A 19,927-nucleotide genomic window follows, 5' to 3' on the forward strand; every position below is an offset into this window, starting at 1 on the left:
GCAGCCAAGACAGGGGCTGCAGGGGCTTCAGTGTCTGATTTAAAGTTGGATCTACGTAAAATTCTTTCATGGCATTTGTTCTCAGATGTCTCAGTGCACACATTAGAAGTCAGAACATAAACAGCTTGTTTAATTAGATGATAAATGATTCCACTCAAAGTTTATAGGGAAAAAATACCATTAGTAAAGTTGTTTAATAAGGAAAAGAATGAGTACCAATGTGTTCTATTTTTTATTTTGCTCTACCATTGATGAAGTAGAATATAAACTTCTGATATATGGGGCAGAAGATTTATAAAATTCATCTGAACATTATTAGTATATAGAAGTGTTTAGGGTTTTTTTCTGTTTTTAATTGTGGCATAGCTGAAAAACCTCTTGGGACTAGCAAAGCTAACACTGCCTTTGTTCTTTACTTAAAGCTAGAGCTGTGTTGTAAATAGTCTGTATTTTTCATTTGAGCTTAATATGCTGTAGTATAACAGGATGCATTAAGTATTCGCTAACAACTGCAGAACTCATCAAGCAAATGGAAAGATTAGCCCTGAAATCAAGCTTCAAACTTTTATTTTCTCACAATCAATAGACAAGTAATGCATGTTGGATTTATAATGATATGAGATTGACGGTTTAAATCCTTTTTAAAGTTCAAAGCTGGAAACAGATTGTGTCTACAAGCAATCCACAGCAGAGTTTCTAAGTAGAGGCTTGTGATAAATAAGTGAAATTGGGTTTGACTGAAATGGCCCATCAGTCCCATATGGGTTTAGCAGGAAGATTTCAGGCTCAAAAAGACAGAGGTTTGGAGAAGCATCAAGCATTGGTTTCACAGCACCTGAGATTGCTTTGTGGAGTCTGTTGGGAGACGTAAAGACAAGAGGCTCATTAAAAATGAGTATAGCACCAGGGAGAATGATTGAGCTTCAAGTACACTTGTGTTTTTTAGCTTGAAGAGTTTAAAGGTGAAGATACATTTTAAAAGCTCAACTGGCAGATGAGAAGAATGCTGTCAGGTTTCTCAAAGAAATCCCTTTATATAGAGATAAATAGCATGTTATAGTAGTTTTTTGACAAGATCAAGGGAGGAAAAAAAAGCAAACCCAAAAAATTACTCAGCTCAGAATGTCCTGATAGTAGGATGAAATAATAGTTAATCTCTCAGCTATCAAAATTGGATTTTGATAAAACAGGTTGTCTTCAGTCCTGCTATCTGATAGCTTCAGAGGCACTATTTACTGCCTGTAAAGGCTGTGAAATCTGGGGGAGAAATTAGTCTTGGGGCTACCCTTGAGGATATTCTATCTGTAATAGAAGTTAAGTTATGGTATCTTAAAGTTTGCAGTGGGTCCACTGCCTTAGAGATGGCTTTTACCTAATCAAGACTTTGAACTGTTCTACACTCTTGTATTTAGAAAAAAACCACTTTATTTTTGAAAAATATTAGATTGTGCTTTAAAATCAGAATGTAGCTTCTTATTTGCTTTTTATTCAGATATAATCTGTGCTGTTAACAGATACAGTTGTTAGACAGTAGTTAAAGTAATATAAAATATCACAGGTTTTGATTAGTCTGCAAGAACATAAGGATTGTTTGTCAGTGTGTGTCCATTTACCTAATGCTGGAAGACTAGGAATGAACTAAGCCACATTGGCCTGGGAGGTAACGCTTTGGTTTGGGCTGTTCAGTCAGAACAAGTCTCCTTTGGCTCAATCTGAATTGTAAATTTACATGATAAATGTGTTGAAGCAACATAGTCCTTTTTTTCATAGTCTCATAGCATGAAGTGCAGCTGATCACTGTTTGTTTGGTGAAAACTTGTGTGGCTCTTGGCACAACCATAGACAAAAGAACAGTGGCTGCTCAGTGTGTTACTTATGTTTACCTTCATTCATACCCATTCATTGCTGCCTATCCTTTATAACATGGGGAAAAGCTTTGTGGAGGGAATTGAATAGCACAATTTCTAACTAAGAATGAAGGTGCTGGATTTTAGTAATTTTAAGAAAGAAATGCTGTTTTTTGAAGTTACTAAGAAGTGCCTTAGTGAAAAACAGGTTCTCCTGGGATCAGGAATTTAATGGCTTTGTGAGTTGAATGGCTGGCAGGCTGGTGTGGAAAAGGTGTTTTGACTGTCTTTTATTAGGCTGTATTTCCCTAGGCCCCTAGGATGGATGTAGCATGAAAAGGTTTGTCTTCATGGCAAACTGAAAATCTAATATGGTGTTTCCTGAACAGATGTTAGAGAGAAATGGTCTGGTGTGGTCTCATAATGACAGTCTTGATGATTGTATGTTTCTTAGGTTATACTGTGTTTTAAATAGAGTGTTGGGATGAGCAGACCCTGTATTATGATAGAATTTGGCTGCCAGGCTCTTCCTCCCAGCTGGGATGGAAAAAAAGAGTAGATCTCCCACCCTGTTTTTTCCTTCCTCCTGAATTGCATTTTATTTTGCTTCAGACTTTCCATTATACATGATTTTTTCTTGAATATCACCCGTGCAGTTCTGTATTGTTTTCCACTTGTACAGTTTTGTGGTGCTTTCCAAATGCCTTTCCTTCCTCATCTCTCCCCTTCCCTGGATGAATCTTTCTGGGGCAGCTCTACTGTGCTGTTTTAGTGAGTTATAAAGATGCTGGGATGCTTCGGTGAGGTGAAATGAAAAGGACTAAGCAGTTTTGAGGATAATCAGTTAAAAAAGTGGAATTAATATGAAACTACTGAAAGTAGACAGCTGTCTTATTTTTTGGAATTTGCTTATCTTGGACAGATCAGCAGAGCTGTTTACATCCCTCATAAACACCATATTGAGAGATTACTGGTGAGTGGTTCTTGAGTTTACCCTTTGTTAGGGTAGCACTTCACCTAAGGAAACAATTTCAGATTTTGCCTTTAGGCCTTGGTAGCTCTGTAGGAGCAAATGAGACCAAGAAAGAGTGAAATCAAATTAGCCATTTCTATCTGTGTTTAGATGTTTCTCTTGCATTGCATCTGCACATGCTTGGGCATATTTTGGTGATAGACCTCTCCTCAGTATACTGAAAAGAGAAGTGAAGATAAAATTGCAATAAAATCTAAATGAGAAAAGGTTAGCGGCGTTCTACATAATAATTAAATTAATAGGGGCAGCATCTGTTACCAGTCTAAGAAATCACAAATAGATGCTGAGTGGAAGAGAGATCCCTATGGTATGTGCTTTGTCCCTCAGCTGACAGGAAGGTGAAGTGCTGCAGACTGCTGCTTCAAAGTTGCAGTTGGGAGGGGCAGTGTGGTCCAGGGATGCACTGAAAATTGCCCCTCTTCCTTTTCTTCCCTAGAAAAGACTACAGAAACATCCTTGTGGGTTTTACTGTAGATTTCCAAAACAGAGGTGTCGTTTCAAATCCTTGGAGAGGTGCTGCATGGTGGCAAATGAAAGTATGCCTAATTGTTGCCTTCTGCATATGTGAATTCACTGTGTGCATCCCACCCTCCTGATCACGTCCTTACTAGTCTCCATTTGAAGTAAATGGGTAAAAAATTTCTCCCATATCTCTGTTCCATAGCATCCGCTTTCTTTGCCAGCCAGGATTGACTGAATGCTTTTACATGTTTAATAAAGGGGTTCTGTGCAGTCCTGGGTGGTAGCTATAAAAATAAATTAAATAAATCCTGTGGTATAAACTATATGAGATAGATGTGCAGTTGCATTTTTTGTTTTTCTCAGTAGGCTTATTCCACTGCCAGAACATAACTTGAATTTTTAATTCTGTTTTAAGTATGTGAAGAAGGTTCCTTTTGTTAGCTATTTGTAGGTCAAAGCTTTATGCTGAAATGTTTCAGGCTGTTTATGCAAGAGATTTTTTGCATTTTGAAGCACATTTTTGTCATGTATTTGTGATAAACAAAATGCAAAACATATGGGAAATCCGCCTTTTATTTATTCATTTTTATAGTGGTTTTGACCACAGTCCAGAGTTTCATCACATTTACTCAACTCCAATAAAAATGTAAATCACCTGTGTCCCTTTTGCAACTGGTATGCCCAGTGTCATCTTTTTAATAAGGTGTATACACCTCTGATGTTACAAATTGGACTTTTAGTTGTTCTTGTAAATTCTTTCCAAAGTACTTCTCACATGGAGCTTTTTTTTGGTAAGGCTTTTTAAAGAAAGTTATAATGACATGCATTTATAAAGTAAGTTCCCTAATCTAGATTTTTATTTGAGCGTTAAAATAGTAATTTAAAAGGACAGCCATACATATACCAATAAAAAAACAAACAAAAAAATCCCACCAATCCCCTCCCCCCAACAGCCACTGAAATTTATCCATAGCAGTCATTCACACAAGGTGTCTCTTACTCTTAACTCATGTCAAACTGAGAGAATAGCTGTTAGTTTTAACACCCAGCATGATATCCTCCCTTTAACTAAAGCATAAAATCTGATGACTTCTGCAAATATCCTTGTTTCAATAGCACTTCTCAAAACAGGGGCTCCATAATACTTTTCTGCATAATCCTGCTTGTTCTTTATGGGACTGAACACTCAGATATTTCTCTTGGTAGATGTCCTAACTAATGACAACTTCAGCAGGGCTACAATTTGTGTATGTGAGCATGTATGTGCACTTGCCCCTATAATTGATGCCATATATTAAGAAAAGCTATCACCAATATTGAGAAATCGAACACCCCGCCATTAAATAATGCCAGAAATAAGTTTGCTCATAGAATATTAATGTGCACCCATTTTCCCATGGGCCTCATAAATACTCACTGATATAAAAATGACACAAATACATGGATTGTATTTGCTTACACAAGATGGAAGATCTTTATTTTAAGAGCCTTTATTAATTGTCTTGCTTTGGTGAGTGGTTTCTTTTTCTGTTTTGGTAAACTCAAAGGAGTTTAAATGCACATGCTGAGAGGGAGCTTTTTTCAGGGCTTTTCAGTAAAGTCCAGGAACCCAAATTTTGAATTATTCTCAGTATCTATTAGGAAGAGGTAATTGTTAAAAAACCATTTTATTTGCCTAAGTGCGGGCAGCTTTCTGGGAGAAATTAGAAGTGATAATATGCTTTCCGTAAAATTCAACTTTGTTACATTATCCTGTAAATAAACATAAACTGAAACATTTTTGGCAGCATTTATGTTTTTTCAGTTTCTGTCAGGTGAGTGGAGGGAGAACAGAGAGAACAACTTAAAATGTTTTGTGACTGTGTGGCAAGGTTTTGAAGACTCTTAAATAACAGCTTTGAGTGTTTCTCTGAATTGTTTTTTTGGGGATGCTGTAATTTTATCACCTGTAATACTGCTGGGATTGTGTCCATAAATTTGGAATTCTCTAGCATTCTTGTACCACCTTCTCCACAAGTCTTAGCACGGTTTTATATAATTTTTTATCTGGTTTTATCCTTAGGGACAGAATTAATATCACACTTTCTTAGGTCCTAAATACATGCTTTTACCTCATGATCTTTGTTCTGGCTCATGAGATTTTCCCAGACAATTCTTCTATTCTCTCTACCTTCCTCCAAACCCATTCTGAGCACAGCCGCAATCAGAAAAAAATCTCTAGTTGTAAAGTCTGTTTCCTTTTGCTCTTCTCTCTCACCCCTATGCATACGTAGACTTGACAGAAGGTAGATACTGTTTTAAATGAGATCAACTTTATGCAGCACATGGATTTTCAGGCTCCCTGACCAGTAATATAGATTACAGAATTATTTTAGAGCTCTGAACATTTGCCTTTGGTCAGGAAAAAAAACCAAACAACAAACCTTGGTGTATTTTGAGAGAAAATAAATGTTCAGTTTTAAAACAGACTGCCCACTGTTGAAAGCTTGCTTGTAAATCCTGGATAAGAATTTTTGGTGCATGTATGTCGCTGCGGATACATGGCATCTCTGTGTGTGCTTTGGAGGCACACAGAGAACAGTTTATTTTACTGGCTATCTCTGAGCTAGCATGTCTGGAAGGCCCTTTCAACATGTAATACTGTAACACTTTTGAAAGGGCAGGTAGAGTTTTTTTTTAAAATGAGAATCTATCTACACACAAAGTAGAATCCAGCACACTGCTATGCTCAGTTTCTAATAAGTTCTTTAAACCATCCATTTACCTAGCTGAAGTTAGTTTGCATGAACCTTTATTGGCTCAACCATTTATTGATTTCAGTGAAGCAAATGGTTTTGAACTAGGCAATTTCTGACATCACCCCATCTATAATAAAAACTATACAGCAGACCAGACCTTGGTACAGGTTTACAGGCAGAAGTTAATGTTTTTTTTAAGGTTAAAAATTTTACATTTATTCCCACTATTGCTTTCTCTGTTAGTGAGTTTATAATTGAGAATGGATTATTTTCCTCTTTATGACTCCTTATCTTCTCCCAAAGGAGAAATTGGTTATTCTCTGTTGGGGTGGTTTGTCAGCTTAGGGGCACAGGATCCTATTTTCCTAGTGCTGTGTTTCTCAGATCACTTTCTATTGTCATGAGAGTGTCTAGATAGGATGATTGTCCTGAGCAGTAGCCCTTGAGGATAACTGACACATTCACAATCGTAACAACTGTAGTTTGTCATGGTTTTTTAGTTATTTCAGTTTTCATTTGCCTTTTTATGTTGTCCTGGTAATGTGCTTGGTCCATTGCTCTTGGGTGCAGGCATGTTCATGAGGACAGGAGGGAATGCAGTTGGCTGAGGAGTTGGTTTGGGCAGAGACTTCTTTGCTGTAGACAGAATGGGAAGATAAATTGCCTAGTAGGAGATTAATCTTTCCCTGCAATATCCATGGCTCCTGATAGGAAATGTGGTCTAGGCATCCCAGCTTTCAGATCAGATATCAACATTTTAATTTTTATTTCAAAGTATAGCTACATTGCACTTAGAGTTAATTGACATAACCCCATTTCCAGTACGAAACCAAAAATAACAGAGACAGCAGAATTCAGAACACTTTTAAAATGAGATAAAGGAGAATACTAGGAAAATGGGGGATTTAGTAAATTTATCTTCTGGGTGCACGTATTCTGCAACAGAATTCATGGTACTGTGGCAGATCAGAAGCCATAGGGCTTTGCTGCAAAGAAAAAATTGATTTTACCCCAAAGCAGGGCTGTTGCATCAGTTCTGGTATGCACTTATGTTCTCTTCTGGTGCTAGCACTGACACTCATAAGAATTTTACTAGTTTTAGCACTTGTACATTTGGCAGCAAATTTTTAATGGAAGGTATATATTGATCTGAGATTTCTGAAGTATTATATCAAATCAACAGAAATAAAGCAGTGTCCATCTTAATTTGAGCTTTTTTCCTATGTTACTTTTTGTCACTTAAAGGATTTGTAGTATCCTACTGTTTGCTAAGGTAGTCTTTGAGAATGCTTCCTAACAGATGTCAAGAGTCTGTAAAACACAAAACAGTTTGAATAAAAATTTATTCAAATTAGGAAAAATATAGTGCATTCTTTATCCCTTTTACTTTAATTGGTTGCTTTCATCTTAAATTATATTCATTGTTTAAGCTCATAAAATTTTCAAGATCTGAAGTAATTTAGCCAGCTAAAATTGAAGCATTCAAAAAGGACTACATTCAGACAATGGCATAGTTATATTGAACTGGGTTCATGATGGTTAAATGGATAATTGCAGTTGAAAGAACCATAGGCTGAAATAGACTGGGTTGCATCTTGTGCATTTGTCAATTCAGCTCCTCTTGGGAATCCAAAAATATCTGTAAAATGCAGCACAAGCCAAAGAATCTTAATGGGATATGTATCTTCTGTTTTACTTATAAATATTTTAGTCAGCATAGAGTTCATCCTTTAAAATACAGTTTGGCCATCCAAACTGTGATGTCAGTATAACAGACAGGGAAATTGTTTTGCTTGATTAAACTGTGTAACAGCCAATATGTATTTTGATTATTATTATCAATTCTAGTAGCAAAAACGGAGCAGATTTCTCAAGTGAGCTGGTGGATTATAAACAGCGGCCTGTCTTGGCAGTGGCTCATCTTTCAAAACAGCTCAGTGATGAGATACATTAAAGACCTGATAATTGCTCAGATTTTACCAGTCCTTGTTGATACATACCATGGGTCCATTTCAAGAGCTGGAAACCTTGTACAGTAAGAGAAGCATGACTAGATAACAGACAAAGCAGTGCAGTTGCAGTCAGGAGGACTTCAGCAGAGGCAAATATAGGTGTTTCTCAAAAGTTAATGACCCATTTCTGAAGAACCTCATCTTGTAATATGGTCAAATGTGAGAGGCAGAGCTCCAGGACTTGGTTGTAAGTCACTAGGATCTTTGATGGCTCTTAATTTACAGTAATTGTTTCTTGGCTGATTTGGCTTAGGTGGTTTTTTGTTGTTTGTTTTCTTCCACTAAGATGTTCTGTGTTACAAGCTTGCCTTTACTTCCAACACCTATATATGCCATGTATGCTATTTTAATCTGCAAAAGACTTCACAAAAACCCATGGCTGTGCAAAGCCTTTATTAGTATTCATCTTTATCCTCAATGTCTCACTGTGGAAAGAAACATGGCTTGACATCTGGGCTGTTATTGATCTAATGTATGCTGGTCAGTTCTCTGGATAGGTGACTGTACAGCTTGATTACACCTAATGGTACTTGCTGAACTTCCTTTATTAGTTGGGGGTGGAAGGCACTTAGGAATTGAAGGAGTTCAGAAGTTTTTTAAAACTCTTCCTGTAGCTGACATGAAGATTTGATACCCATTTTGATGAAGTTATAGTAATAGCAATACAACACAGGATGTAAATGGCAAAGATGGAAAAAGAAACGCTGAGAGTATGATTTAGCCATAGACTTGCAAGAGACATGAAGAACAACAAGCAGTGAGAAAGGATCCCGTGTTGAGAGGCAAATGTTCTATACAAATAGAAATGTCATTCTGTTTATCCACGTTTCTGACATCTTCCTAATTCATGAGAATGGTAGAAAGCTTTAACCATCTGTAATCACAAATCTTGCCTTTTCCCCAATATTGGATATTTTGCAGTGCTTGGCTGGGCTTCTGGAAATGAGGAAGAAAACACTTTATACTATTTTGTCCTCTTATCACTAGAGATATGTTTGATGTAATAAAGTGTGGGAGCTATTCCATAAATTCATTGGTCCTGTTTTGAATTGTAAACCCTGATTTATGCCAACTTCCATTTGAGTATATATTTTTTGCCAAGCTTGACTACACTGCAGACTGCACAACTTGGTGTTTAAAATTACGTCCTATTATCATTAGCAGTACTTTGGCAAGGAAACTACCTTTCTTTTTTATTTTTATAAAAATAAACAAATATATCTGTTAAAGTTGATGTTCAGCTTGTGTGTGTGAAACTTAGCTTGTGGTGTATTTTATAAAGTTTGAAGTAATATATTTATGCAAGTAATTCAAATACTAGAAAAAATGTGTAAATGGCTGCCTAAATTTCTAAGCCCTCCCTCTGGAAATGCTGCAGATGTTATTTAATATACTCTATAAAAATCTCATGTATTTCTGAATTTTTTTGACTTCAGGAGAGAGAGAGAGTGACTATCTCATGTTAACATTGAGGCAAAATGTTGGAATTTGGAGTTATGAGGTTTTTTAATGGGTTTTCTGTTCCCATTGGATTATCTAATTAAACTTTAGCACTTAAATTTGTGCAGAAAAAAGCAGTTTCCAGATGCACCGATTTCCCTCATACACTTAGATGTATTGGAGCCTTCCTATAGAAAGATATTTTAGAACAGAGTCTAGTTCTAGTACAGGATGACCTGTATTTGAGGGCAGGGCAAACATGGTATGTCTGTAAAGGCCAATGTAATGTTCTCATGATTAAGAGAAGAAAAAAATTAAATTTCTCGGTGATTGCATATAAAATAAATACCTGCTGAAGATTATATGCTTGCAAAGTTCTTGCTATGAATCTCAAATATACACTTGGACTAGTTATTAGGAAGGCTGGACTTTAGTTGGGTTTGTCAGGTGTACTGGAATTTTGTCTTCTACTTTTTGATAAGTGTTGTGGTTTTAAGCCCTGGGAAGAAATTAATTCCATCCTAGTGAAAATGGGACAATATGATATTCTGTAATGCCATTAATAGTGCTCTAGGAAAATTCAGATTTTAAAAGTCATTTTTAAGCTAGATTTTGTCTGTTTCCTGTTTTAATCTGACTTGGCAAGGCTAAGCCTACTGTGCCTTTGGACAGATAGCAAAGATGATGAATAGCTCTAAAGTTTAGTTTTGTTTGAACATCTGGAGAATTTCCTTTAATATGGACAGAAATATCTCTGACTAGAGATATTTATTTTCCAAAATAGGAAAGATGTCATTCTTTGCTGGAGTGAAACATCAAATAAAACAGGATTTGTATCCCTGTGTTAGTCTCCTGTTAGATGACAACAGTATAAAAAAGCTGAAGTTTCCTCTGTACCACACAAAAAAAAGAAAAGTGTTTCTGTTTTCTTCTGGATAATGTTAAACTCCATTTTTCTAAATTTGGGACAATAATTTTTTCCCTACCCCAGCTTGAGAGAGTATGAGCTTTTATACCATGTTACTCACTTCTAATTTACTTAGAAGAGAGTGAGAGAAAAACAGGAAACAATACTGTTTTCTTTCAGAGATTGTGAGACTGAGTATAGATTGACATTTTGAGGTAGATGTGCTGTGTTGTGCCAGAGGCACTGATCCCATGAACAGCCATGCTGGTACCTGTTTGCAGTGCAGCACACCTGGGAGCACCTGGGTTTTCCCTTACTTGGAAACCAAGATGCAGGAAGGAAAGCTGATTTTCCCCCCCTAAGAGTTTTCTTCTAAAATGTAGGTCCTTGGGCATTCCCTGAAGAATGTTAATCCTGCAGTCTTTTAATATTCTGATTTTTACTGCTGTTACTTTGCTATTTTGTTTTTGATACCTGGGCATTGGATCATAAGAGAAAATTTGTCTGAGTTCTAAATTTTGTTCTTTTTTACCCTTAGGATTTTGTTTTCATGAGAAGAAATTTTATGCCCTCTCAGAAAGTGAGGATTAGTAAATAGAAATAATTTGTATTAAAATATGTTTAAAAATGACACAGCCTGCATTGAATGATGTTGCAGTTGTTAATTGGAGATTCATAACCTGTTACCTGCCTGCCTTAATTTTTACCTTTCTGTTTAACAGGGTGCTGCACTTTTGATGAGCCTCTGAGTTCCTGTGGCTACAGTCAGTCAGATGATGATGATCTCAACTGGGATCAGGTGAATGCGCCGATGAAGCCGTCCTCAGGTCAAGGGATGCCATCGGGTTCGTCTTTATTTTGCTTTTTTCCTTTTCAACATTAGGTTATCAGTTTGTCCGGTGTTTATTAGCAGTACTGTTCTTAAAATGCTGCTTCATCTGAGTCTGGTTAAGTGGAATACTTAGATTTTCCAGATGATTTCTATGAGGAATATTTTGCAAATCAATGGTTTTGCTTTGTTGTGTGGGGAGTATAAAGGTTTGAAAGAAAAAATAGAAACTTGGTGTTATTGGGGAAGGCCAAAAGAAAACAGAAGGGTGACATGAAAAATGAATCTGCAGTAGTACTAGAAACAGGCAGACAGGGCTTAGTAAGTGAGAAAAGGAAGATAGTCTTAGGTATTTTCATTAAAAGATATAATAATCAAAATCTCTTATAAAAAGATTGAGAAGAAGAGCTGACTGAAAAAGCAAAGGTATCCCAAAACAAAGGATCTCAATATTATGCTCTGAATTTAAAAGATAGTTGTGATACTATTATTTAATGTATTTTTTGCACTGCATGGAGTCGGACCTTGTTCCATAGCAGCAACCTGTGCATTCTGCTGAACTACAAACTCACTCTAGTAATGTAGTCATTGCCTTGGTAGTTCACCCACAGAAATATGTACAATCTGGCCACTGGTTTTCAACTGTTCACTAGCCTAAAAATTGACCAGTTGTTCTTTTTTCTAGTTTTTAACTAGGCATGTTAAGACTTCCCCCTATGTACTGATCTCCATTTCCTGGGGTATGATTGCCTGCAGCCCAGCTCAGCATCTTCTTTGGCTTTTATAGACTGAGCTTCAAGTGACTATTATCACCTGTTTGCAAAACCAAAAGACCATTAGATAAAATCACTGGTTGTAGCATTGTGGGACTTCTTCTGAATTAGTCTCATAACTTAGTATAAATATATCCCTAACACTTAAAAGCATTGCAGATGAATGTCCCAGTATTACACATCCCTTTCAATGAGGTCTTTAAAGGACCCATAATGTACTTAAGTGTTTATATAAAATCTCTTCCAAAGTTGTTGTTTTTGAGAAAGTGTTCCTCCCCCATTTTTGAGTGAGGGAGTTAGGAAATAGACAAAGTGAATCTTTAGAAGGGACACTATAAACAAAACCTGAACATATGCCCTTGTTATTAGTGTAGCATTAAATGTGCTAATGTATGATATGCACAATCAGCCTTAGGTATCATTCACTTGTGTTCTTCACTCTAGATTTGCCAGTGTCACCCTGAGTTGTGGATGACATCTAAAGTTCATGAAGTACCTTTTACACTTTGTTTCCTCTGGCAAATGCAAGACTCTCAAATTCCAGATGGATGTTCAGTTTATCTAAGTTCTGGCATTTGGATCATCATGCTAGATTAAGTTCATCAACCTAGATAAAGGATGTTCTTTCAAATTCCTTTTTAAACTGGCTTTCACCCAGTGGTCTTGACATATACTGCTAAACATTTTCTGAACTCTGTTTCATTAGTGCTTGATACTGTTGCTCAAATTGGAGACAGCAGACATAGTTTATCAGCCATCTTGGCTCATGGTACAAGATAGGCATTCTTTTCTTCAGTCACACCACTGGAATTCTCTTCCTATTCCAAATTTCATTCATTACTCTCCCCACTTTGTGAAAGCAATTGTTGGTATGTGATGTTCAGTCTTCTTGGCAGATAGAAAAGATTTAAATCTATGTTCTGTTCTCTGATGACCACAGGCTTGAAGATTTTTTGGTTTTCTTTTCTCAGTGGCAGGATTCTAGTCTAGGGACTGGCATGTCCATAGAAGGAAAATGACACATGTCATTTTATTTATCAGATGTCATACAACTTGTTTCTTATTTATCTTCTTGCGTTTTTATCAGAAGTCTGAAATAATGTTCCGATGAGCTAGTAAAAATCTATTTTATTTGATAACAACTTCTATTTACAGTTTAGGGAGTTTTATTTCTGCCCATAAAGGAAGAGAAATATTCTTTTGGAGCATTGGGTCAGAAGATGAATGAGTTAGTCTTAGGAGGGTTGAGGATATTGGTGCCTTAAAAGGTCAAAAACCCCTTTGAGAGGGAAAGAAATGCTCATTTTTTTGCAAATGAGAAGCACTGTGTCTAATGGCACGATTTAGTCAAGTGGTATCTAATTTTTCCTCATAATTTCATCTAGACAGTTTCTTCTTGTTCTTGTTCAAATCATCTTAATGATTTTAATTAGTTTTCAGTTAGCCTTAGCCAGAGGGTTATATGATACACTTAAAAAATGATTTCAAGTAGTTTGTCAGCAGTTTCTGAGCTACATATTTAGGAAGAAATAACTTCAGATGATAATGAATAGAACATCTTAAATTAATGGTTTGTGGGGAATTCTTGGCTTGAAAGCAAAATGCTTTATGCAACAATGTTGTAATACTAGACTGAAACAAGAACTCTCAGTTCTGTACTCCCTTGTCAGAAGAAAAAATTAATGCACATAACATTCCTAATTTCAGGCAGCATGCTCCAGTGAGTGAGTTGATGTCGATATATAATTTTTTTTATAATTTCGTGGCAATCAGGGGGAAGCACACAAGTTACGGCTTTTGAGTTCTTTTAATCCACATGAGAGTGTTGAGAGCACAGCTGCACTTCAGACAGATAAATACTTTGGCTTGATATGTTACTTCAGTGGTACAAAATGTCATCTAATATTTATTTGTATGTGTGCATGCTTTAACGTACACACAGTTTACATGTTTGTGAATATTTGAGATCTTGTTTTAGATGAAAATTACTTAACTGTATCAAAGGTAATAATGGAAAAAAATCCCAGAAGTGTTTCTTATGGTGGTCTTCAACCTCTGTTGGATTGTTATGGTAGCACAGAAATAGGAAGATACCACTAAAGTTAGGGTGCTGGTGTTCTAATTTCTTTGATAAATGTGCGCATGGCTTTTGATGTGTCAGTATTAATCTCAAATTGTGTTAAATAGACCCAAAAAGTAAGGAGATGTATGAATTACTGTATGTATTCAAATGAATTAAATGAATGTTGTTAATCCACTGCTCTTCTGTTTTAAGTGTCCTGTGAGTCAGATGGAGTAAATGCTGTTTGGAAGAGCGGCTCTTCCCATTTCTCAGCCTGTCTTCTCCTTGTCTTTTTGTTCCAAGAATGTGTGCTTAAAATAGTGTTCACAGCTGTAATTACAGAAACACTTAGTCATTGTTAATGCCATCTTGCATTATCCTATGGAACAGTTACAGCAGTTTGGTATTAATGTGTTTATGTAATACAGATTTACAATTACAGCTAACTGTGAGCCCTCTAGTTGTAGCCCAATAAAAATGTCTTCAGAAGAATATGCCCAAGCTCTATTGGCAAGGTGTGAGCTGAGGAGTGGCCTCTGTGAGAAGAGGTCAGGGATGCCCTGTCCTGGACACATCTGAGCACAGCCACTGGACCTACCACTGGGCACAGCTGAGCTCCTGGAGCACCTCTCAGGTAGAATGTTTAGGAAAGGGTAGAAGCCATTGGGCAGCAGCTGTCAGAGAGAGAAGTGAGAATATGTGAGAGAAACAGCCCTGCAGACATTCCAATCAGTGCTGAAGGAGGAGGAGGAGGTGCTCCAGGCAGTGGAGCTGAGATTCCCCTGCAGCCCGTGGTGAGGCAGCTGTGCCCCTGCAGCCCATGGGGGTCCATGGTAGAGCAGACATCCACCTGCAGCCTGTGCATGACCCCACACCAAGAAAAGGTGGAGATTTCCTGAATGAAGCTGAAGCCCATGCAGAGGAGTCCACACAGGGGCAAATTTTATTGTAGGACCTGTGGCCTGTGGGATCACTGGAGCAGGATGTTCCTGAAGGACTGTGTCTCAAGGAAAGAGGTTGTTTTGGGGTTTTTTTGAGATACTTGAGTGTGTTGTGTTAGTTCAGATACTGCTACAGTAAGTCATTACTGGCAGTGATGCAATTAGAATTTTACTGATTACTCCAAGGAATAGAAATATTGTCAGGAGTCTTCTGTGATTTGTCATTTACTGGATATAATTTCTGTTCATGTTCATGTATTTTTTTATGAAACACTGTTTCAGTTGTGTAGAATCTTTCTATGGTGTGTCCCAGTTCCAGCTGATTTCTAAAGGACAGTAGTATCATTTTTATTTGATGCAGTGGTTGGTTTGATATCTCTGAGGGGATGTCACTGCATTTACAAGTCACTGGCATCAGCCCTTCATTCATTTTAAAGAGTTCAAACCCAAATATAAATCAAATCTTCGCAGGCTACCATTCACTGTGTTGAAAGAATGCTTCGTGTAATGAAGATTTCTCTGTTTAATACAGTGCTGGTCAAAGCCAGGATGAGAATTCTGTTTGTGCTATTTGCAGTGATAACATATGATTTTCATGGCTATATGTGATATTTTGAATGGCCTACTATGCTTATTTGTATTCTGAATATGTACTGTTGCTTAATGCCTATGCAGTGTCTGCAGAAGATGCTTATAATGCTTGTATTATTGTTTAAAATGGCCTTTTGATACCTAGTAACCAGACATGCAGAGCTAGCAGATATTCTACAAACAAGGCAGTGATTCAGAGGAGTATTTATTGTTATGGAATGTGAAGTAGTTTGTGTGAAAAATGTACATTGTTGTTTAATTGTGCATAGAAGAGTTGTGATCCATTTTAAAGGACAGATAAAGTGATCAGTCTGCAAGTGTGAGTTCAAGCCAACTGCAATGTTTTACTGTGTAAAATTATCATTCTTTGATATTGTACTTTATCATTAAGCACATTTTAGCACTGCATTGCATTTTTGTTGTATATTAGCAGGGATACTCCTGTTTGCATTCATATTGAAAAAAAATGAAATACAATTCTTACTCAGTCCCATTTCCCCCATATTACTTTAAATAGCTGCATTTTTAATTCATTTGAATGCTATCTAGGGATAATATAAAGTACTATCAAGGTGTGGGAGTTGCAGCTTGCTCACTGTGTTAAAGTTAAATTTTTTCATAGAATTTTCTAGACCTGGAAGAGCAGCATGTTATTTTATTGCACACCCAGGTAATAGCTGCAGCCATTAAGGACATGCCTTTTGGCAAGCAGCTCCGGCTTCCAATTAACTGTGTAAGTTAACACCAGTTGCTGCTAATATGGAGCAGCATGGAGGTCACACAGAGCAAACCACCTGAGCAGGGAGCCAGGGCAGCTCTGTGCTGCCATGGCTACCGTGCCAGCACTGGAGGGGTTGGCTACTTTAAAAACACACCTAAAGACTTACTGAGCTGTACTTAACAGGTCTGTTCAACAACAAGAAAGATGTCACCAGCTATGTCTGAGGTATTGCTTGTTGTATGGATCATTTTTGTAACTTCTGACCTGACTTAAGAGATTTCAGCACCTGGCACAAGTTCTGGGTTTGTTACAAATAGTGAGCATCTATCATTCTTGCAAGGGGAAGTAGATTAATTAGCATCAGAATCCCTCTTTCTGAATCATTGATGGACAATGTTCCTAGGTTGCATAGTAGGTAAAGTAGGCAAATTATTGTAGTGTATCTTGCCTGCATGCCTAAGCTTTCAGATTAGTGCTAGTGATATACTTAACCCTGTGTTGTAGATGTTCTCATATATGACTTTTAGTTTGCACATTTTAGAACAAATGATTTTGAATATGAAAAGTATGATTTATGAAGTAATAATACCTAACATAGATGACTGATTTGCAGATTTTCATTTGAAGTAACATGCTTTCTGTAGTGTTCATATCTGTAACTTCAGGACAGTTACAGATTTTCTTGTTTTCTTGTTTCTTGTTTTCTTATTCATTCCATCAATCATCTCATATTTGAGTGCAAAATTGCAGAACATACTCCAAGTCACAGAAGTTAGCAGGAGACGCCATATTAAAAGCACCAGTAGCTGATAAAAATTTGTTCAAGATGTTTATCTGAAATAGGATGATGCAATAAATTATAGCAGTTTTTAATGTTTGAGGAACTATCCTCTTCTGTAGAAGACAGGCAGAAACTACGTGAAAGATCTGGGAAGTCACTTCTTGTTAAACCAGAGTATTCTCAAAGCAACCTGGAAGGTAAAGTTGACTGCTGAGGGTAGTTCTGAGTAGCACCATGTAGTGCCACGGAGTGCTAAGCAAGTCCTCTAACCTAATTCATTTACCTTGCTGAGATTACATGTTTCCTGCTGAGGTTATATCTAACATCTGCCATCATATATGCTGAGAAGCAACTAACATAATGAGCTAGACACTGGAGCTGGGTTTGAAATGGATTTCTTGACAGGAAAAACTTTTGAGATAAGAAAGTTCTTTTTTGTTACACGTCAGAAACCCAGTCTCCCTCTCCTTCCACCCATAGTGCCAGACACTATCCTGCTGATTAAGTGAATCAGAATGTAGTTTTAGATTTCCCTGCTAAATTTAAAATAGAAGTATTCTGAATAGCTGGGGTTTTGTTTGTGTGATTGTTTTTTCTTCCTGGACTCCTCATGATGAGTTCATTCAGATGAAGTAGGAGTATTCCAACAGGAGAGAGGAAGTTAAAGAGGATCCCAACAGGAGAGAGACAAGTGCTTCATGTTGTAAAGCCGGTAAAAACATATGTTTTTACAATACCTTGGGGTGAACTGGCATTTTTGAAGTGGAATATTGTCTGGAAGAGAAGAATGAGGTTACTTCTGGTAAGGACTCTTGGTTTGAAACAGACCACATGGAGAATTCTCTTTCCTGGGGATATGCCCAAGCCATGCCTCAGGATGCTCTAGTCTAGGTAGTTTGAGACTGTGGTAATATAAACCAAGTAGCACATCTTTAGTGTAAGGCTCCCTAGGGACTCAGTCTATGCTGAAGGCATGTTACTGCACCCTGCCATGGTGTCTTACTGAAACCACTGCAGTTTCTGCTCCAGTTTTAGCAGACTTGTATAAAGTACCAATACAATTTTTGTGCTTGTTTGCCTGGCTGTTTTCTGTTGAGGAATGAAAATACTTTACCAGTTCGAGCAAAGCTGTGGCCAGTAAAAAGCCCATGAATAAACAGCGAGTCTGAAGATGCTCCTGTAGGAGCTGCACTCACTGCATTGCAAGATCAAGAGAAAGGAGAATAATCAGAATAGTCCTAAATAAGCTTTTTCTAGTTTAGTAATTAATCTACTGGAAAAAAAGCCTCTTAATTTCTTGCAGTCTTCAGGGCTTTTCTTTCATTCTCATGCTTATCCCATTAGATTTCTTCTCATCCATCCTGCCCTTTAGAAACTAATAAAGAGTGGATCAAAACCTTTCCTTGCATCTGCAGGCTTTAAAGTGTGGAACGTGACTGCCTCCATTTCAGGGCCTAAGTCAGTTGTTACCCAAGCTAGTAGTTTATCTTTTAAAACAGTTTTTCTATATGACAAGATCATAGTCATAGGCATAGTGAAAATGCCAGTGAGCTGGAGACAGACTCCATGGCTCCTCTTAAGGACAGTAAATGTTACAAATTTTTAGGGAATATTTTTTTAAGTGGAATTTCTTGTTTTGATTAGATTTATGGGAGGTTTTTCACACCCTTTGACAGCACTTAATTTGTTGGCATGCATTGAAACTGATAGTGTGTTGTTAGCAGGTCTAGTTGTGACTGTTATAGGAGAGGCCAAAAGGTCACTGATTTGAGGCAGAGGTTTTTAAATGCTGCATGTGGCTTCAAATGCCCCCAGATGTCTTCACTTCTGCTCCCAAGCTGAGGGAAGTCATGTGGGAGTTTGCATGTGGGAAATGTGGCAGCAGAGATACGTTAGTCCAGAGTGGATGGATTGGTTTTTATTTTATATGTAAGTCTTCTGCTCACTGAAGCTATTTGATTTCCTAGAATTTCAGACAAAGTCTTAATCCTTTATAGTCATTTGCAGAACTTAAGAGCCAGGGAAGAAGCAATTACATGAACTTCATGAACTGAATTAAAGAGCTCAGTACTTTTTTCTCAGTGTTAAAGAAATATACTTATTTCCCTCACTAGCTGACATAATGCTTTCTCTATCTAGAAGTCACATTTCCAATCAACTGCTTTTCAGTAGCACAAAGGAAAAAAAAGGAAGCTGTCTGGACCTCATTGAAAATGTAATGATGTACACAGTCATTTAATGAGAAAGCAGGTGCAGGTAATTATCCAAGTCATAATGTTGCAGCAGCTAATAACATCAAATATTTGTGATAATTGCAAGCAATTGATCACAGTTTTGTGCTTCTCATGTGTAACAGATTTTAAAAAAACTTTTCAGTACACATGTGTTCATGTGTACTGAACATGGAAGCCACAGATGTACTTTTCTCACCAGTAGATCCATGTATTGTGATTTTGCATTAAGTTCCAATATGTCTGTTTAAATTTTTACCATTTCACTTTTCCCATGACTTAGAGGGGAGGAACATCCTTCTGCCAGATTTGACTTCCTGATTCCCCTGGGCTTTTACAGGGGTTACCTGTTCTAGATGTCCCAGTCAACTCTTGTGTCATTCTGGTTTCTGCTGGAGCCCCATGTGAGTCCCAGTGTCATGAAGGGGGGTCTCCCAGTGCCTGATGCATGTGCAGCTCAGGTGTTGTTCTTCCCAGCATGGCTCTCTCCTGCAGTTACACAAGAAATAGATCAAAGACACAGTTAAAATGGGATGATCCTTAATGTATTCCCTTACTT

General features: G+C 37.3%; 1 protein-coding gene across 10 annotated transcripts in view; it reads left to right on the forward strand.

Moving 5' to 3' along the window:
• The window catches only part of PTPRM (protein tyrosine phosphatase receptor type M), a 437,545-nt gene that overhangs the window by 85,960 nt on the left and 331,658 nt on the right, over nt 1-19,927 (forward strand). For all 10 annotated transcript variants that reach the window (XM_084219928.1, XM_084219932.1, XM_084219926.1 and 7 more), the window contains exon 2: nt 11,162-11,284. In XM_084219928.1, the coding sequence (XP_084076054.1) occupies nt 11,162-11,284 (123 nt within the window). The remainder of the gene's footprint in view (nt 1-11,161; nt 11,285-19,927) is intronic.

This window comes from Fringilla coelebs (assembly GCF_963513975.1).
Source record: "Fringilla coelebs genome assembly, chromosome: 1".
NCBI lineage: Eukaryota > Metazoa > Chordata > Aves > Passeriformes > Fringillidae > Fringilla > Fringilla coelebs.